This window comes from Patagioenas fasciata, chromosome 9 (genome assembly GCF_037038585.1).
Source record: "Patagioenas fasciata isolate bPatFas1 chromosome 9, bPatFas1.hap1, whole genome shotgun sequence".
Classification (NCBI taxonomy): Eukaryota; Metazoa; Chordata; class Aves; order Columbiformes; family Columbidae; genus Patagioenas; species Patagioenas fasciata.
The window spans coordinates 6,981,321-6,999,411 of NC_092528.1; the positions used below are offsets into that span (position 1 = coordinate 6,981,321).

The window sequence follows — 18,091 nt, forward strand, 5'->3', positions numbered from 1 at the left end:
CTGCAAACTGAACCAAAACTTCGGCTTCTCCTTAATTTGCTCCCTTCCTTCAGAGGAACATCAAAAGAAAAGACAGTCACCTACACCCTTCTTAACCCTCTGGTAATTTCTCAGCTTGGCAGGAGTACAAACCAGGGCAGGGAGCAGCAATCGCCGCTCCAGCAGCAGCAGCAAGCACGGGCAGCCCTTCCCCACCGAGGGAAGTCACACTCTTTTTCCTGCCTGTGCTCCAGGGCAGATCTGCAAACACAGACTGAAAGCTTGCAGTTTCACAGCGATGACGTATGTAACGAGCTGTGCCGGTCCCTCGGAGAACAGATACACGACTGCCGAGCACTGCTACACATAACCCTCGGCAGCGGGGACTGATGCAGTGCGTGGGGTATCAACAGGTTGCAGCAGCCCAGCATCTGTCACTGTATTTAAACAAGCCTGTTCTACAGATCCTCCTAGATATGTTTTATTAAACGGGAGGAAGTTTTCATTAAAGCATCGGATAGTTTATTTGAAATTGAGATGTAAAGCAAAGTAAAGATTACCTACAGACATTCTGCCACCTTCTCTCTTAGCCAGGACACTGCGTTCTCCGGGTGATCCCTGGAGCACAGGGCAGCCCGTCTCACCATCTCTGCATTAGGCAGCCTGCAGTCAGCTGTCTTGCTTCGTGTTGGCCTCTCTCGGGGCCCAGAGCGCAAGACTTTGGATTGTCAGCAAGAAAAGGAAACCTCTGCCAGGCTACAGACTGCTAGACATGAAGGCCAGGAGAAGGAACTACAATTCAGCCTGATTTTCTCAAAAAAAACCCCAACAAAACAGACTAACCACTGCCCCAGTATGAAAAGTCCAAGAAAAGAGTCTATGTTTATTTAAAAGCTGCTACAGGATAATTATGGTTTTGAAATGAATCTCTTACGTTGTATTTTATTTCCAGTTTTAACTTGGTGTCAGTTCTGTAGCTACTGGTTAAGACTCCTGCTCTCAGTTTTCTTACAAAATCACTTCTGTTTCCAATACATTACAAGAACTCTTAAAACACAGATGTTCTGCTGATGAGAAGCCAACGGTACGAAGTGTCTCCAGTTCCTTCCTCACATGGGTTTCCTACACATGGTTGAAGTTAAGGAATCTACCACCAAAACCATCTCTGAAACTAAAGCACTGGGCTTTTTCTCAGTTAATACCTATGTGGCATTAACCTCTGCCGAGAACGCACCATCTTCTAAGTGTGTAAAATGATAATTAACCTGCTTGGTGTCATTTTGGGGGAAAAAAACCCATCTCAGCTAGATATTTTCAAAGTTATAAAGCCCTTGGGAAATTTTGATATTGCTGGGAGTCACGCTAATAGCTGATGGTCACCATTACACTGAAAACAGTACAATTGGCTCTGTCTACTGATTGATGGAGGTCATGTAACATCTGTCTAGCACTAACATAAGTATTGGTGAAAAAAATGGCCTAAACCTTCATTCTTACCCATGAGAAAGCACACAGACATGCTGCAGAGGGACGTGTAACACCGCAGCTCCGTGACACCGTACGGTATCGACACCGCACAGGAGGATGTTGGTCAATAAGCTCCAGGTTGGATGGAAGGCCGTGTCGCAACAAGGGACACTGGTGACAGGCCGCAGGACAGAGCTCAAAGGTAGAGTCTGACAAACCCGATTAACTACGGATCACATTCATTGTCCGTCCTGGTGTGACTTGACAGGATTAAACTCCTGAATAAAACATATTTGCCATCTGGACAGCTCTAACAGTGGTGCCCTTAGAACTTGGGCACATTCTCAAACATGAAATAACCAGAGCACGTCAGCTTAGGGCTTCGTGATGTTTTCTGCAGAGCTTATGGCCCAAGAGCCACGACTCTTCCTCTCCCTGATCCCTAGTATGTAGGCTGGCAGAATAAATGGGAGACGCAAACTAGCTCACTGTAACAAGGCAAATTAGTTTTGGAGATCAATGACTAAGATATCACGACTGTTTCACTTATGTATTTAGGCAGAAGTCCAGCTACTGTGCTTTCACCTGATATGCCTCCGTTAACTTCAAACACCACAATGCAAAAAAACACTGGAAGTTTTAAATCGGATTAAAAAGCCACCACAAACACACACACTTCCATTTCTTTTAACACTAATTTCTGGTAGGATACAAGGTAAAGAGGACACAAAGATGATCAGTTTAGACACAGAAGATTACCCTTAGAAAGACAAGCAGGGTTTAGGGGCTAACACAGAAAGCACAAACCAGAGGAAAAGCCCATTTGCCCTTCCCTTGCTATTCCCCTTCGCTGGGCCAGGATGTCTCGAGCCCTCAACACAGCAAAGCTGCACTTATCTAAGTGCTATCACCACATTCAATGACAGTTCAGTGCTGGCTTGTGGCATCTCTCCACCTCCCCCAGTTTCAAGGCAATTGCTGCAGAAGTCATGCATGCAAAGCAGGGCCAGATAAAACACTGTCTGTTGGGCTGTCGTTTCACATCCAAGCCTCAGCAACACGGCAAAATTCAAACTGACAGTCTTTGTTGCAGCAGAACAGAGTTGGTACTATGAAATGCACTCCAGATGCTCAGTGGCATTTACCAGTATGAATCTATTCCTAATTCAAGGCTTGCTAAGAAAATAAATACCTAAACTGAAGATTTCACTATGGAAATAAGCCAAAACAACACACATTAGGTTTTGCAGAGACGGACTAAGCTTTCAGGGTGTTCAAAGTGATAGCAAAGCAATCCTCTCCCCACAGATCTATGTGCAAAATGCCCCCAAAGCCTCAGAGCTGGCTCCTGGGGGTGTGGGAAGGCAGGGCTGGAAGCACAGCTGTGTCACCGTAACCTCCCGCTGGGACTGTCTGCACAAACACTGGCTGTTCAAGCAAGAACGGACTGACCAACACAGACCTCTGGGTCTGCCCAGTGACAGCAGAGTTGAGAGGGAGCCCGTCACCAGAGAACTGCAGCACCAAAAGGCTGAATAAACCTTGTGAGAAACAGAAATGAATTTGTTCCATGCCCGGGCTGGCACCAGTGACTGGTAAGTGTTGCTATGGCTGAGAAGGACCCTCAGGAACACACGGTTGTGGAGGAATCCTGCGAGTCTCCCGTTGCCTGCACCTCCCCTCCAGCACCGTACATCACCCACCAGGCCACTGCAGAAAGCGCAGCTTTCACACCTCCATTCTGCACAGACCAGGGTCGCGTCAAACTGAGTGTGGGGAGCTGTTTCATGTTTAATTCTCTGCCTAGATGTACTTGAGGCTGCGGGAGAATGAACCCCACCATAGGGACCAGCCTGTCCCAGCAAGCTCTCCCGGTGACCCTCCTGGTTTCTGCCTTTGGCTCCATCACACACGTTGCTTTCCCAGCGCTCCATAACTGCTGCCTCGCCACACAAATCGTTACCTCGCAGGGTTAATTAACACTACTGAGCAGCAATTGTTAAGCAAATAAACTTCCTGGCGAAGTTAGAGATTTTACAGTCTTTCGCCAAGTCTAAATATAGTCAGCTTTTTAAAGATCTGACTGTGCAACAGTTTAATCACATGTTAGTGCAACAGTTAAATATTATAATTTAAATATATGAGGAACATCAAACTTGGAGAGGATCTGGGGCATGAGGAGGAGGTGGGCGCTCTGAGGAGCCGGAGCCAAGCGGTGCAGGAGGCAACGGCTTCTCTGCCAGGAGCACGAGGGACAGCAGGGAATGGACATTTGCTGCTAGATGATCCATGCTGGAACCCCTTTTCTGCCCCATCCTGTCCCTCCACATCTCCATTTAAGCCCCAAGTCCCAGCCAGCCCCTCGCTTCTACAGACGGATCAGTTAAACAAGTGAAGCATCTTCTCCTCCCTGCCTTGATAGTTCCCATGTCATCTGGAGCCTTTTCCACTTCATCCTACCATGGGCTAAGTCCAGGGGAGGCACAAGGGTTCTCTGACTGACCAGCCCATGAGAAATCCAGTGATAGCAAAGTTTTAAGTCACTTTAATGATGAATGTACTTTTAGTACTTAATTTTGCCTTTAGCTTTAAAGTTACACCTGGTCTGTCGCACCCATTTGCACACATTCCTTTGGAGCAGAAGTGTAGAGGGTAAAGCACGGGGTGCTTAACTTCACAGCCACTATCCTTATTTCACTACAGCAGGACGGAACACAAAATGACGAGCACTTGTAAGCAGACTATTTGGACCACAGTCGATTTACAATCTCCTGGGATAGCTTGTCTTTCTGTCACCGTATAAGAAACTAACACAATTTGACTGCAAAGACTGCATTGCGCTCCATACGCTCCTCAGAGATTCGTTTCCCCCAGGTCTCCCTTCAAGCAGGAAGCTTCTTTTTTTGTTAATACAGAGGCTGATGGAAGTTGACTAATGCTGTTAGCTATCTTTGACGGGAATTGATTTGGCAGAAATTGAGATAATCTGCTAGAAGAAAACTAAAGTACTACTATAAAAACATACTCCATTGAATTACTTTGGTTTCCGAAGTGGAAAAACGTTGCTTTGCATGCATCTGCGTGGTGACAAATGCACAAAGTACCTTGAGGCATTTAGGAACAAACCCTCATCAGTGACCGTCTCCGCTGGAACACAGGGCAGCGGACTCAGCTCCCCTGGTGCAGTATCCCAAAGAGACACCCCAACAAACCTCCTGCCATTTTTGCTTACAGCACCATGCCAGGGAAAGGACAGCAGCGTGCATATTGAGACTGGACTTCTGTTTGAATTGTGGTTGGTGAAACTTCTTGCACACAAATACTGACAATAAATAAAACCTAATTATCTGTCCTTTCACCCCAATCCAGCTGCACCGGTCTTGTTCACATGCAAACTTCCTTAAGCCTTGCGCGAGCACTTAGCGAGTCCAATCAAATTCCCATTTCTTGCACAGCTCTGTGTACCCACGCCCGTACACAACATGTCTGGTTAGCTGCAGATACTGATCATGGGCTTGTCTGGAAGCAAAGACAGATGTGAGAGCGAAGTGATGAAGTCTGTAAGCACTGCTCAAAGTTTACTCAAAGAGAAACACCCTCACAACCCATACCTGTGCCAAGGATGCTCCGCTGCCTTTCTTCAGCGCCGACAAGTTCTCGCTCAGTTTTCCTCCCTTGTTACTGGAGTTGCATTTATAGCACATCCACCTCATCAGGCCTTTGGTTACCGTCCCACACTCTTTGCTCAGCAGACACAGCGAATGGTACAAGTGGCCACAGCTGTAAAGAGAAGATTTCTGCTGATAGCTCTGTGCTTCGGAGGAACAATCTCTGTGCTCAATGGAAAACAAGGCTGCTCGTCTGTAAATACAGCACCACCTTCACACCTCCACACGCTCCTGTAGTATTTCTAGACTTCCAAAAATAACAACAGATGCCCATTTTCAGATGTTACAGATCATAATACTACGGTAATAAGGATTTTGTCTTGTTTTACAGCCACCTAGTCACAGACAGGAAAATCAGAGATGCCCACAAAGTGTGTAGTCAGGGCTGCAACAGATCCCAGATGTGCAAACACAGGCAAGTGAACCCAGGGTGCTGCAACTGCACAAAGTGCAATTGGGAGAGATGACAGACAAACTGACAGCATGCTGAACAGCTCTCCCAGCACTGCCATGTGATTTGCAGCTGAGACAGAGCCGCTGCATGCAAGGAGGGCTGCTCTGGTTACCCAGCCGTTTTACGGCACCAGGGAACAGGGACACACACAATTACTGTGTAGTCAGAGACCAGCAGCTCTTTTTTTTCTTTCCTTGTAAAACTACTAACGTGATCACAGCCATAAACCTTAACTTTACCTGAAAACAATGATTTCATCAGCAGTTTCTTGCCTTCTTTTGTACTGCTGTAGACAAATGCAGCAGTAATCCTGCTTTGGGGTAAGCCCTCTAGTGACAGAAGCTTTGAGGTTACACAGGGACCAGTGCAGATCGTGGTTTAAGAGATTCGTAGTTGTCTCTAAAAGGGTCTGTGTGGAAGAAAATATACAGAATAACTAGGTCATTTTGTCATCTCCACACTGCGGAAACTCCATACTGATCAATTCTTCACAACAAGCAGCTTAGCAGATTACTGAGAGCAAAACCAACCCAACAAAATTGCTTCTCTTTATATGTTTTCTAGCCACTGCTCTCAAAATACTTATCCTTTTATGACATGTTAATGGAGGCAATACCTTTTCACTCTTAAATAGATTAGTGCTTTATTGATTTTTGTCAAAGAGCACTATGAGAGACATGGTAGGCTCATTTTGTCATCTTCCCTACCAGACCCTCCCTTTTTTTTCCCCTCTACCTGCTAAGCTATTGCTTACATCCTCCATTTTAGTAGAAACATGCTGATAAAAATCAAAGCTCAAATGTGCTATCACAATTAAAATATGGAAAAAAACTCACTGAAATTCTCATCTGCTAGCTCTTCCCAACAGAGATTTCCATTTCTGAAGAGCCAAAAGCAACAAACGCTCAGTTTTTAGCAGTCAGTGCTTCTTTCAGTAACAGCAGGTAGCAGGCGTGAGTGCTCTGCTCCGCAGCAGTAACTCACAAAAGGCTGCAGAGGTTGCAGGGGTTCACATCTGGCCCAGTCCAGCTGTGACGTGCAGCCTGTACCAGACAGGGAACCCGCGCTGCTCAGAGCAGACCCTGCCCAAGAGCCGGAGATAACGGCTCTTTGTGTTCAGCCCTCTACAGTAAAGCTATTTCCCATTTTATTTCTAAATTGGATGCTTCCAGGCTGGTAGCACCATATGGTACCAATGCAGAACGAGAGAGGGAGAATTGGGAGGAAGACTATGCATTCTGGTTTGGGGAAAAGGAGTTTTATAAAACTGTCGAAGTTTGGAGATTTGAGAGCGGACAGCGAAAGGCAGGAGTGAGATAAAGGTGAAATCCCATCAGCTGACATAGGAAGCGCAGCATTACCACTGGGAAGTGGCAAAACAGCCTAATTTGAAAAGCTCTTATGTAAAACTGCATAAAAAGACAAAACATATTGGTTTTGTGCCTCTGAATCCCTAACTGCAGGATGAGCTGGGGAAAAAGCAGATGTTTATCCTTCCGGTACATTTAACATAAAACTGAACTACAGAGGCGTTCACCATGTACCTGCCAGTCCCTTCACTTGCAGTCTCTCTGTGAGCAACACAAACTCATTCCCCTTCCCCCAGTCACAAAGATATAATCACTTGCAGGTCCATTTACTCTGCGGAGAGAAATGGCAAATGAGAGCAAGCAGGAGGCTGGCTAGCCAAAGGTAATCCCTGTGTACAGCAGCGGAGAGAACAGAAATGCATGCGACTTACTTGTTCATAGTTAAAAGTGTCCAGCATTCCCAGGACAAGACCTTGAATTTCTCCGAGTTTCCCTTTTCCATAAACTGGATCCTGCATGAAGAAACAAAAAGCTGCAACTGAACCACGGGATATGAACATTCTGTTGGTTTTGTTGTTGTTTTTTCTTCCAGATTGACACTGCAAATGGAAGTTATGACTCCAGACTTAAAGATGCTGTTCGTGCACAAGGACAGAAGGATAATCCAATGTTTTGATGTGAAAACTGGTAATTGGCAAAATCAATACTGATTCATGTGCTTGGGTCAAACAACTTCAGATGTGGCCTTGGAGACTTCATCCAGGAGATGCAAGAGCTGACCGAAGGACGCACCAGGGGAAATAGTCTTGGTATAACACACAGATCCCAGGGACTGACAGACAAACGTTGAACTGGACCTGGAAATAAAGCATTCTGCCCTGCTGGGAGGCAGGGGAGAGATACGGGGGAGAACCTGCTGGAGGCTGAGAGGAGCTGACTGGTGGAATGGGCAACACATCGGCAAAAAATAGAGACAGGCTGGCAAGGTGTAAAAAGGAGACTAACCTAGAGAGTGGAGAAACGATGGAGGCACAATGGAAACTGGAAGAGAAGGAGCTGAATGAACACACTCTGGGTGAGAACAATGAGAAAACAGGTAGGAGCAGGGCCGATTCCATGCTGGGACTGAGCGAGAGAGAAAATGATAATGAAGAGTGGAAAAGCAAGCTGACAAAGGTGAACAAAGTATCATGGAAGCTATGCTGCAAGACACTCAGAAAAATCACCAAAACAGCTACAGAAACTAAGGCAATTTTTGAACAACAGTCTTCAGAGGAAATGTGACAGGCAGGAACACCGATGTTCCAGCCTAAATAAAAACAGCACTGAGTAATAGCGCTTGAGTCAAAACCAGCCGTAGGTTTGGAATATACAGCAGAGCTCGACATGCTGCAGAGGCTGCTTTTTCACTAGGTGAACAGTACGCCTCAAACAGCACTCAGTTTTCTTTCTGCGTGCATAATTTAAAAGCAACAGCATAGAAAGTACACTGCACTGAGTCACCGTATGAAATATGGAGGGCACCGGGGAACTCGGGACTTCCAACACCGCACGTACGTGATCTATAACACAGAGCAAGTTATTTTTGTATCCGCCAGATACTTTCCTAAAGCACTCGAGTATATGGCCAAGGAAATGCAAACTGTACAGACGTGACTATTTACCTATAGCAACTCGACCTTCCCAAGCTGCCATGAAAGACTTTCAAAACAACTTGTTTCTTGTCTTCGTAGAGTTAGAGGAGGAAGAGGAGATATGAAGAAGAAGAGAAGAGCCAGTTACAGCTTTGCAGAGGAGGAACGTGAGTCTGAGGGCCAGCTTTCAGTTGGTCAGTCTTTCTCAAGCCACACTTGAACTCTTAAAGAAAATGCCAGATGGGAAGAGAACTGACTTTTCTCCAAAGAGGAGCCACAAATCTACAGAACCTTACACGGAGTCTGGCAAGCAAGTGCAAGCTGTGAAGTGAGTATGATCATTCCAAGAATGGAAATGATCCCAGCCCGCAGCCGGTGCTTCACGGGCCGGGGTTGCAGTTATCTACCTGCCTGCGGCGTGAAATCCAGAGCTGTACCTTCACTTTTCCAGCAAGTTATGCTGCTTTCTTCTAATTTGCTGGTTTCAGCTCCCACAAAATTTACAGTCACGAGAGCCTTGTGAGATCAATTACTTTTACAGAGGAATATGTTTCATTAATTCCACCTTATAGAATCTGTCTCTGTTTGGAATTTACACACGCTCCAGATGCCCTGCTCGGGATGGCACATCACTGACGGTCGGTTGCACGGAGCCAGGAGCTATCACAGCTCCTGCTTCCAGGCTGGTATTTCCCCGAGGCCATGGTAAAGCAAACCCAACCCTACTGCCCAGTGCCGCTGCCAACCAAGGGCCCAGGAGAGCTGGCAGGTATCCAGATGCAAGCCAGATGTGCTCACACAGCCTTTTGGCCAGTTCCGTCTCCTCCATTTCCAGTTTCTTCCCAGCTCCAGGAAACAGCAGTTTCTTTGCTAACAGCACTCACAGAACCGTGCTAATAAATGCGCTATGATCTCTGAAAATGCTGTCGCAGCTTGTCCCATCTGCCACAGCCCAGAACAACTATTGCACATAAACCAAATCCCAGCGCTGACCTTTAGGATGGAAAGAAAAAACAAACAAAACCCAGGCAGACCCCTAAAGCAGATGTGGAAAAAAATCAAGCAAAGGCTTTCTGTGTCTTTCTGCTTCCACTCTGCAGCAGTTTTTAGAGACTCCTCCTTTCCCCACTTCGGGGTTTCTACAGGTAGATTTTAAATTTCTGGTTTTTCCAGGTCTCCACTTTGTTGGAGGCATCAGCTACGTTTATGTACCAACCATTTATGAGGGATTACAGCTTTGTAAGAGAATTAACAGTCAACCTTCCAGCCCTCTTCAGACAGCATTCACATCCTGAATGACACAGAATTGTTCTCAATGCTCAAGAGGATTCCTCTAGTGTCACTCCTACCATGGTTATTTCAGACTTCCTATTAAATAAATAACTTCACAAAACCATTAAGGATGAGCAAGAGCATAAATATATCAATCGTTATTTTTGTACGACTTCAATGATACGAAGTTGAGTCGATCTGCTGCAATAGGCGGATGCTGGGAGCCTGTTTGCTGTGAAAGCCACAGAGTCTGGGCAGAGCCCTTCGCAAGGTGCCCTTTAGCAAATCATTTTGGTTGCAACGTTAACATTTGCATAAGGTATAACCTGTAAGCACTTAAGCCCAGGAGAGGAAGAAAAACAGTCCTCTAAAATTGGAATACTCTAATTCCTTTTCAGAAAAGGCAAGATAATCTACCCCCGTTTATTGATGTCATCCACCTTACTAAAAAAAATCCCAGTTAATTCCTGGGCAGCTGTTGTACCTACTGCAGCTCCAGTACCTCTGTGCTCTGCCGCCAAGACTTGATCTCTGTCAAAACAGCTTTTGAAGGCACTTTCAGACAAGCACCATTTGCAATTCTGGGTTTTACAGAAATATTTGGAGGGCTTGGGAAAGGCTCTTTGTTCTCCAGGGCCCGGGAGAGGTGCTTTCAGAATTTACTTGTGGTCACGGTTAAACTGGCACGTCAATGACATTTTGAACAAGGCCCTACGTACTGCCCAGAGCCAAGACAGAACAGTTTGGCAGCAGGATACAGAATTTCACATGGCTTCAAAGAGCTACGACACAGTTTTGCAAAAGGAATACCCACCCGGCACTAACAAAAGAGATCTTTCCAGCTCAAAAAGCTGTTGAGATAGAACATTCAGGGAAACACCATGTACACGCGTTGTGTTGTGATTCTTCCCTACAGGGCACTTAAAACAGCATTCCCAGAGAATCCAAGGGAGGTACAAACTCCAGTGCTCCCTGCGGTCGAACACAGGGAGAGCTTATTCCCTGATCCCGACCACGGGAAGGGTTCAAACACTCAGCGTTTGAGCCAGGTGTGCAGTGAGACACACTCACCATTCCCAACATCATCTCCCCAGCTGAATTCAACGCAACGTTCTCCCAAGGGCCAAGCTGTGCGCCCAACTAAAACCCAAACAAAACCTCCTGTGGGCACCTGGTGTGAGCCCTGAAGCAACAGCTGAACACAGACACACAAGCTAAAGTGACCCAGAGCAACGCAGTTCCAGAAATCCAGAAATAGAGGTGGGTGTGAATGGAAATGTGAGGTTTTAAGCACAGGAATAAAGGGTTAAATGAACATAATGAATTACTTAATTAAATGAATGCCTTGGTAACAAAGGCCACCGTTCCCAGCTGTGAATCCGAGGAGGGTGTCAAGCACTGAAGGCAGCAGACTGGTAAGAGCCCAGGGCAGACGAGTGCCAGTGGAAGAGCCTGCTAGGAGGAAGACAACAAGTTTGCAGAATAACACACACCATTTTTCTGTTAGCCCAACAGTAAAGCAGACTGCAGACGTGTGTTTCAAACCTAGGCTCCAAACAAGGGAAAACAGAATGTGCAGCAATCTGGCCTAGGATTTATAGAAGCTTAAGTGAGATGCAGAGGCAAAAATCCACCTTATAACAGCCCGCAGCTTCTAAAGAACATAACTAAGGTGTCGCCATCCATCAGAGGAACCCCGGAGATGCGGTGAAGGGCTGACACCCTCTCTGCTGTCCACGAATGATCCTGGTCTGACCACTCATTCCCATCTATCTTAGGCATTTGCAAATATGTAAGTGCGAGTGAGAGAATGAAATCTATAAAATAATGAGTGTTAAGAGGCAAAGTCAACTTATTGAGATATTCTGTAAATAAATACCACCTTCTCTTCCATAGGATCCTCTAATGAGCTTTATGACACTATTTTCCCTACACCTGTTTCTGAGCGACAAGGTATCAAGTGTTACTATCATTTTATGAAGTTCTGATACTAATGTTCTTTACCTGGAATTCAGTGCTTCCCTTTGAATGCATTTTAAGAAGTCCTCTTCTCTCCCTATTTTTTGCTCTAGTTGTCAGACTGAATTTGTAAGGCTGAGCAGGGAAACGGAATGAGCAGGATCAATTTCCCCCTGCCTCCAAACCCAGCGACCAGAGTTGCTCACGCTGCCTTAAATAACGCCTTGCACATTTCTGTACCTGGCAAAAGAATTTCACCTGATGCACCATAAGCATCCCCCTCTGCAATCACACCAACCATTTCACTGCACCACTGACACATACATCTCACTCCTCTGTTGCCTGCAGGACACAAACGTCAGCCTCTAGAAGAGGGTTTTTCTGTTTCTGCTGAAGGAGGTTGTAAGAACAGAAATGGGATGACATGTTTGAAGAGCGAACAAGAATGTCTCTGCTTCCCAAGGGAGAACCGTGACACTTCCCGGCTGCCTTATCTTCACAGCGGTGGCTGCTTTGGCTCTCGCCCCATTCTGGTAATTCTCAGCCAAAGATTCCCACCCGCCTCACCACTTCTTCATTCACAGCTTCTGTATCCTTTTCTGCCTACATTAAACATCAAAGCCCTATAGGAAACTCTATCTAATGCTCCAGGTAAAACCAGCCGAAATAAGTTATTGAAGAGGTATTAAGTTTGCTCGACACTTTCTACCTTTGATAAAATCATATTTCATTTGATCACACTTTCTATCTTCTTTTTGACAACACATTTCACTGTCATGATTTTTTCCAAAATCCAAGATTGTGCATAATATTCAGATCAAACTAATAGGTTGCTGGAGGTGTGAGTTCACCCCATGAAGCCTGTAAGCCCTTTTCTACTTTCTTCTCTCATCGGGAACAGAAACCCTGAAGAGCAATTCAGCGCTCTCTCAGCCCTTCAATCATTCCACTCCACAACGCAGACAATTTCTCTAATCCATTTTCTGCATTTCTCAAGGTTTGCTATTAAATCTCAACCTCATATTTTGTAAATTAACAAATCGTATCCACTTGAGATCACTCAGCCCAAGATCCTGTTTTGAAGTCAGCTCTTCTACAAGGTGTTTGCTGCTCACTGAAATAATACATTGCACCATCAATGAAAATGGTCCAGTTGTGATCTCTTTCTCCAAAGCTTACAAACTTTGCTGTAGTGTTTTCACTCTCCAACCCACAGCCTTAGCTAAATGGTTTTCACCAAGTTTTGAAAAATTCACAGTGGCTTTGCCCCTAAAACTGCTAAATTTCAGTTCAAAGTCATTGCAGCTTTTGAGATAATATTGTGTTTGGTTTATCTTCTCCCAGGTCTATGTGTTCCCACATCTCCCCAGAGCATCAAGTCTCCCAGGTCATTCCATCAGCTGAGCTTTTACTGAATGACTCTGAACTAGACAGTTAACCAATCTGATCTTCAATGGCCTGCAAATTGCTCTTCTCGATAACTGAGTGGCACAGCTTGGCAAAAGCTGCTTCTCTTCAGAAACTCACCTGTAGAATTCTCTGCAGGATTGAAGGAAGAGCGATAAATGCAGCCATGTTGTTCAGCACTTGCATTGTCAAACTCTTCAAAGCTGAAATATCAAGCATAAAAGCCACCAGCAGCTCATTAGGATTTACGGAGTAAAGAGATCAATCTTACAAATGAAGAGAGTTTTATTTCTAGTGTGAAAACAGCTTTTATATTTTTTCTTCTGCACATTTTGCACTAAGCACACACAGTTTTTTGTATATTTAAAAGTTTTTGATATCACGATGCCTCCGTTCCCCTCCCACACCCTACCTACGGTAAACGTTCACATTTTGAGACTGACTTGGCATCACTGCAATTTGCTTTTCCTACTGCTACCAAAACCTGATGTGGATGCCTTGTCCATGTTACAGTCCCACAGACTATAACTTCCTAGTGTTAACCTTTGTGCCAACATTGTTCCTAGATCCCAAATACCCCAAAATAAGAGTCAATTTTCAAATATCCATAGACCCAGCAATTCAGTTGCTTTGTGGGGATAATCAGCTTGTTAGAGCAGTTTGGGAAGTATGCACATTAGGAATGAAAACAAAAGAGTTATGTAGGATGCAGGTGCATTATCCTCTCATCATGTCTGGTATCGCTCTACTTTTCTGCAGGCATTAGCTCCTAAAAATTCTTTTTTTTTCTGAATTTAGAGGAAAATATGAGTTGGGGGAAGAGAGGCGATTTATAGTTTTGGGTTACTGATCTCTGCAAGGTCCAGATGTAGCTAACGGTCTCTGGACAGACAGAAGTAAGAGGGAGGACAGACAGCATGATCACCACCACGCTTACTTGCAATACGGTTTGATCTTCTGATGGCTGCAGCCTAACAAATGCCCAGCCTAAGCTCAGTCCTACAGCCACTGCAGCTCAGATCAACTGCAGGAACAGCAGATTTAGGAACTGAGTAACAAAACTGCTTTTCTTCAGTAGAGGAGGAGAGCCAGCACACTGATTTTTATTAATATTTGGGGTCACAGAGGCCAAAATACTTACATTCGGAGTATCGACACTGTGAGGAACCAGATAATTTCTGTGGGGACATCATAGCCTCCAGCAACGGAAACCAGAGTGCCTGACATAATTGAATGTAAGGAAAAAACCAGTAAGAACATGGCAGTACTAAAAATGAGCTGTGGACAATGTCAGAGTCCATTTCCAAAGCCTCACTTCCACATTCTGAAGAACAGAACTACATTTCTCATGACTGCAGTGGAACAGAAATGGAAGAGACTTTGTCTCTTGTGAGTCTGAAACCCGAACCACTGCAAAAAGAACACAAGGCAGGGGGAAAAAATGACCTCTTGAGATGTATCAGTATCCAATAGATGGGAAAAGGAAGAACCATGTAAGCACCGTGTAAAGACGAAGTTTCAGGAGATGCAGAGGCCTTTGTTGATTTTAGTGTTACACTTCTTATTACCTTACCTCTCGCTCTTGCTGGTCTAAACTGTGTGAATGTCTCTGGCAAAGGGCAATTGTTTTCACTAAGATATCTTCAATATCTTCTAGCAAGGCGAGCTCAGCCGAGCCTGAGTTTTGGGGGAAAAAAACAAATGGGAATTATAAAAACGATTAGATACATTAACTCCCAATCATTCTGCAAAATAAAATCACGCTGTTCATCTAAAATCTGTTCACTACAGTGAACAACTACATTATAAAGACAGGTCCAGATTTTTGGCACTTTTCCTGAATAGCACAATAAATCTGGCCTATAAAACATTTACCATAATCAGATAAGGAAGATCTTTGCTGTGGTTTAGGATGCAATTATGTAACAAACACGGGCATTGCATTTAATTAGCCGCCCACGAGGCCCTGGGCTAGTGAACAGTGCACCTGCACATATATTCCTTTTCTGTAGGCAGAACACTGCCCTGAGAAGTTTGCTTCAACAAAAAGCTACTTGCAGATGCTTCTCATCGCTGTTCATATATAATGTCTACTAAAGCTCAGTAAGGAGCCTGAATGGATTCAGACATCGCAACCGTGTCTGGGAAGCCAGCACAAGTATCAGTCACAAGCAAAAAAGCCAACAGGGCAGCCGACCACACACACACAAAACCCAGCCATCGCAGCTTGTTCTACACCTCTAGGAAGATCACAGTAACACAGTATAGAAGTGTCATCAGAATAACTACCACAGCCACGTGAACAGAAATTAAAAGGTCCCTGCAATACCTAGAAACCCAACATAGGATCTCATTATGCCAGGTGCCAGGCATATGCACTTTACTTTTTTGTGTTTCTCTCTTTTTAACAGAAAATGGAATTTAACTTGATAACTCTTACTTTCATCATCTTGCGTAAGCATCAGCAGCTTGCTCTGCAATCGCTGAAACGAGAGAGAACTCACAACAGTAAACCTGCCAAATCTTGACAGAAGTGGTTTCAAATGGTATGATTACAAAGGCTCACCCGCATTTTCTTTCCCAGTATATCTAAAGTAGCATAAATATCTTTCCAAATATGGAAAGTGGAAGCTGAAAGATTATTTTTTGATTTAAGAAAGATGAATTTCGGCACCTATTATCTACTAGACATTTGAAGACGTGCCAGAAAAATATATTGATGTGCCGAGTCTGCAGACAACTCAACGTATTGTTATTGACAGAAGGTAAATGCTTCCATGGATTCTAGTGGGCAACAAATGGAGAAGCAATGACAATATCAGGCCTGAACACAGGCCATTGTGCTGGTGGCACGTCATGCCATGCTGGCACGGCCAAAATGCACGCTCAGGATGGCTGGGGCCCGTACCTCCAGCATAACCAAAAAGGCACCGTGGATATCTCCCTTCTTCTCCAGTAAATAGGAAGACGCTTCGTGGAGCTGATGCTTCTGGGTTATCTGAGTTAAAAGAAAGAAAAAGGTGAGTGTCTATGTTAAGGAATGCGCCCGTGTTTGTTTACACCGCCAGACAATGCCGACCAGATGGTCGGAAAGGACTGAGTCTCCATGTGCTCACAGGCACGTCACCCAGGCTGAGCACTCGTACTTGCCCACCCTACCGGTTACGCTGCGTTTTAATTCTCAACCTTGCATTACTGCCACCACTAGCATTAAAATATATTTTTTTAAATCTATAAATAAAGATCAAGGACAGACTATTGTTAAAATTTTCATAAAGGGAAGAAATGGTTGCTCTCCCAGCTCTGGTCAAATTTGGGCAGCGTTGCTTTCCAAAAGCCCCAGGCCCAGGACTTCATATACCTTCAACATAGTAATGAACATTAACACTGCCAGGCTCTATTCTGCAGTTACCCGATAGCTTCAGAGCACTAATGGTCTTTTTCTTATTAGCCCTGAGACTAAACTCAGCATATTACCTACAGCTAACCACACCGCAAGAGAGCAGTTTAGCAGCCCAAGGGGACCAACAGTGCTAGAAACGGATTGGAAAAGTATCCAGGAACGAATGCACAACTGAGGCTAAAGCACTTTTACAGCACTTTAAAGCGCTAGGAGCGGATCTGAATGTTTCCCCTGTCCTTACATGTGTCTTTCCTACCTGGATGGTTTCTTGCAGTCTGCAGCATTCCAGAACTTTAAGCGTCTCCAAAACCTGGTCTGGGCTGTACTGACACAGCAGCTCAATGAACTGCTCGGTGATGTAGGGCGGTAAGTGTATCAGGTCTTGGTTAATGCCTTCTCTGGAATAAAAGAAGCCACAGGAGACTCAAGTCAAATTCTAGCTCAGAAGTTTGGCTGGAAAGAAGAATTTTCGATTCAATTGCGTGTTGTCTTTTTATCTTTAATAAAGAAGCAAAAAAAAACCTTGTTTTAAGAGAAAAATAATGCTGTTTCTGCTAGTTATTGGTGAAGGTCTATTAGCAGGCATTTCATTTGTTCCACAACATATTCTACTGATGCCTCAGTATAAACTAGACTATCAGAGACCCCTGTGAATAACGACACCAGCACAGACACATCTTCAGCAATTCCATGGCAAAGAGGCGCAAAGAACTCATCCAACTTCTTCAATGAAACCACATGCTCTCTGAGTCATCTTTTTACATGCTGATTTTCATTTTGTCCTATACACCTTCTCTGCATGCATTTGAAGAAATATTTTGTTGCTTTTTGCTTATTGTTCCTGAAATTCTTTGGCCTCCTTTACCACATTTTATTGTTTGACTAGTTTACGCTGATCTTATTTTTAAAAAGAGCAGCGTGAAGCAAGAGATTTCCAAGAGTCAGGATGGAAAGGACGGTACTTTCCTAGAGACACCTATACACCTGCAGCCCTTCCAAACGAGCAGTGGTCACCACCGCTGCCGGTTAAATGCCACGTGGCAGTTCTAGGGCTGGTGCATCACGCAGAGAAACAACAGCAGTTTATCCTGTCTAGGAAACCCGCTCTGAAGGTCCTGCTGAGAAAGAAAACACATCAAGGTATGGATTTAGTTCTGTTACTTTTCTGAACAGAAATTCCTAATCAGGAGAAGATGTGCTGATGTGCAAACCCTACAGCCATGGGATGGAGAAGTTCTGATATACAATAGGATCCTGTATTTCCTGTGAGCTGTAATAGCTAATGGGATTATTACCATCCAAGAAAGGCCAGGAGAATGTCGTGGCCCTAGCAAGGCAAGAACAGCTTACTGCGATTACAATGTCAATCACTTGATTATAAAAGGTATTTGCACAGAAATGAAAGCCTCACAGAGATACTGATCACAGCATCCAAAATATGGACAGAGCTGTACAAAACATCAAATAAAGAATGGGCTTTCGAAGGACCCAACAAGAACCCTAAATCGTGGCTCCTATAAATTTCCCAGTACCTGTAA

At 44.6% G+C, this 18,091-nt stretch overlaps 1 protein-coding gene across 4 annotated transcripts in view; it reads right to left on the reverse strand.

Moving 5' to 3' along the window:
* The window catches only part of VPS8 (VPS8 subunit of CORVET complex), a 65,797-nt gene that overhangs the window by 5,532 nt on the left and 42,174 nt on the right, over positions 1-18,091 (reverse strand). For all 4 annotated transcript variants that reach the window (XM_065844757.2, XM_071812383.1, XM_071812385.1 and 1 more), the window contains 9 exons: positions 16,810-16,951; positions 16,059-16,148; positions 15,591-15,633; positions 14,724-14,827; positions 14,292-14,370; positions 13,271-13,353; positions 7,310-7,390; positions 5,808-5,977; positions 5,058-5,226 (listed from right to left, as the gene is read on the reverse strand). In XM_065844757.2, the coding sequence (XP_065700829.1) occupies positions 5,058-5,226; positions 5,808-5,977; positions 7,310-7,390; positions 13,271-13,353; positions 14,292-14,370; positions 14,724-14,827; positions 15,591-15,633; positions 16,059-16,148; positions 16,810-16,951 (961 nt within the window). The remainder of the gene's footprint in view (positions 1-5,057; positions 5,227-5,807; positions 5,978-7,309; positions 7,391-13,270; positions 13,354-14,291; positions 14,371-14,723; positions 14,828-15,590; positions 15,634-16,058; positions 16,149-16,809; positions 16,952-18,091) is intronic.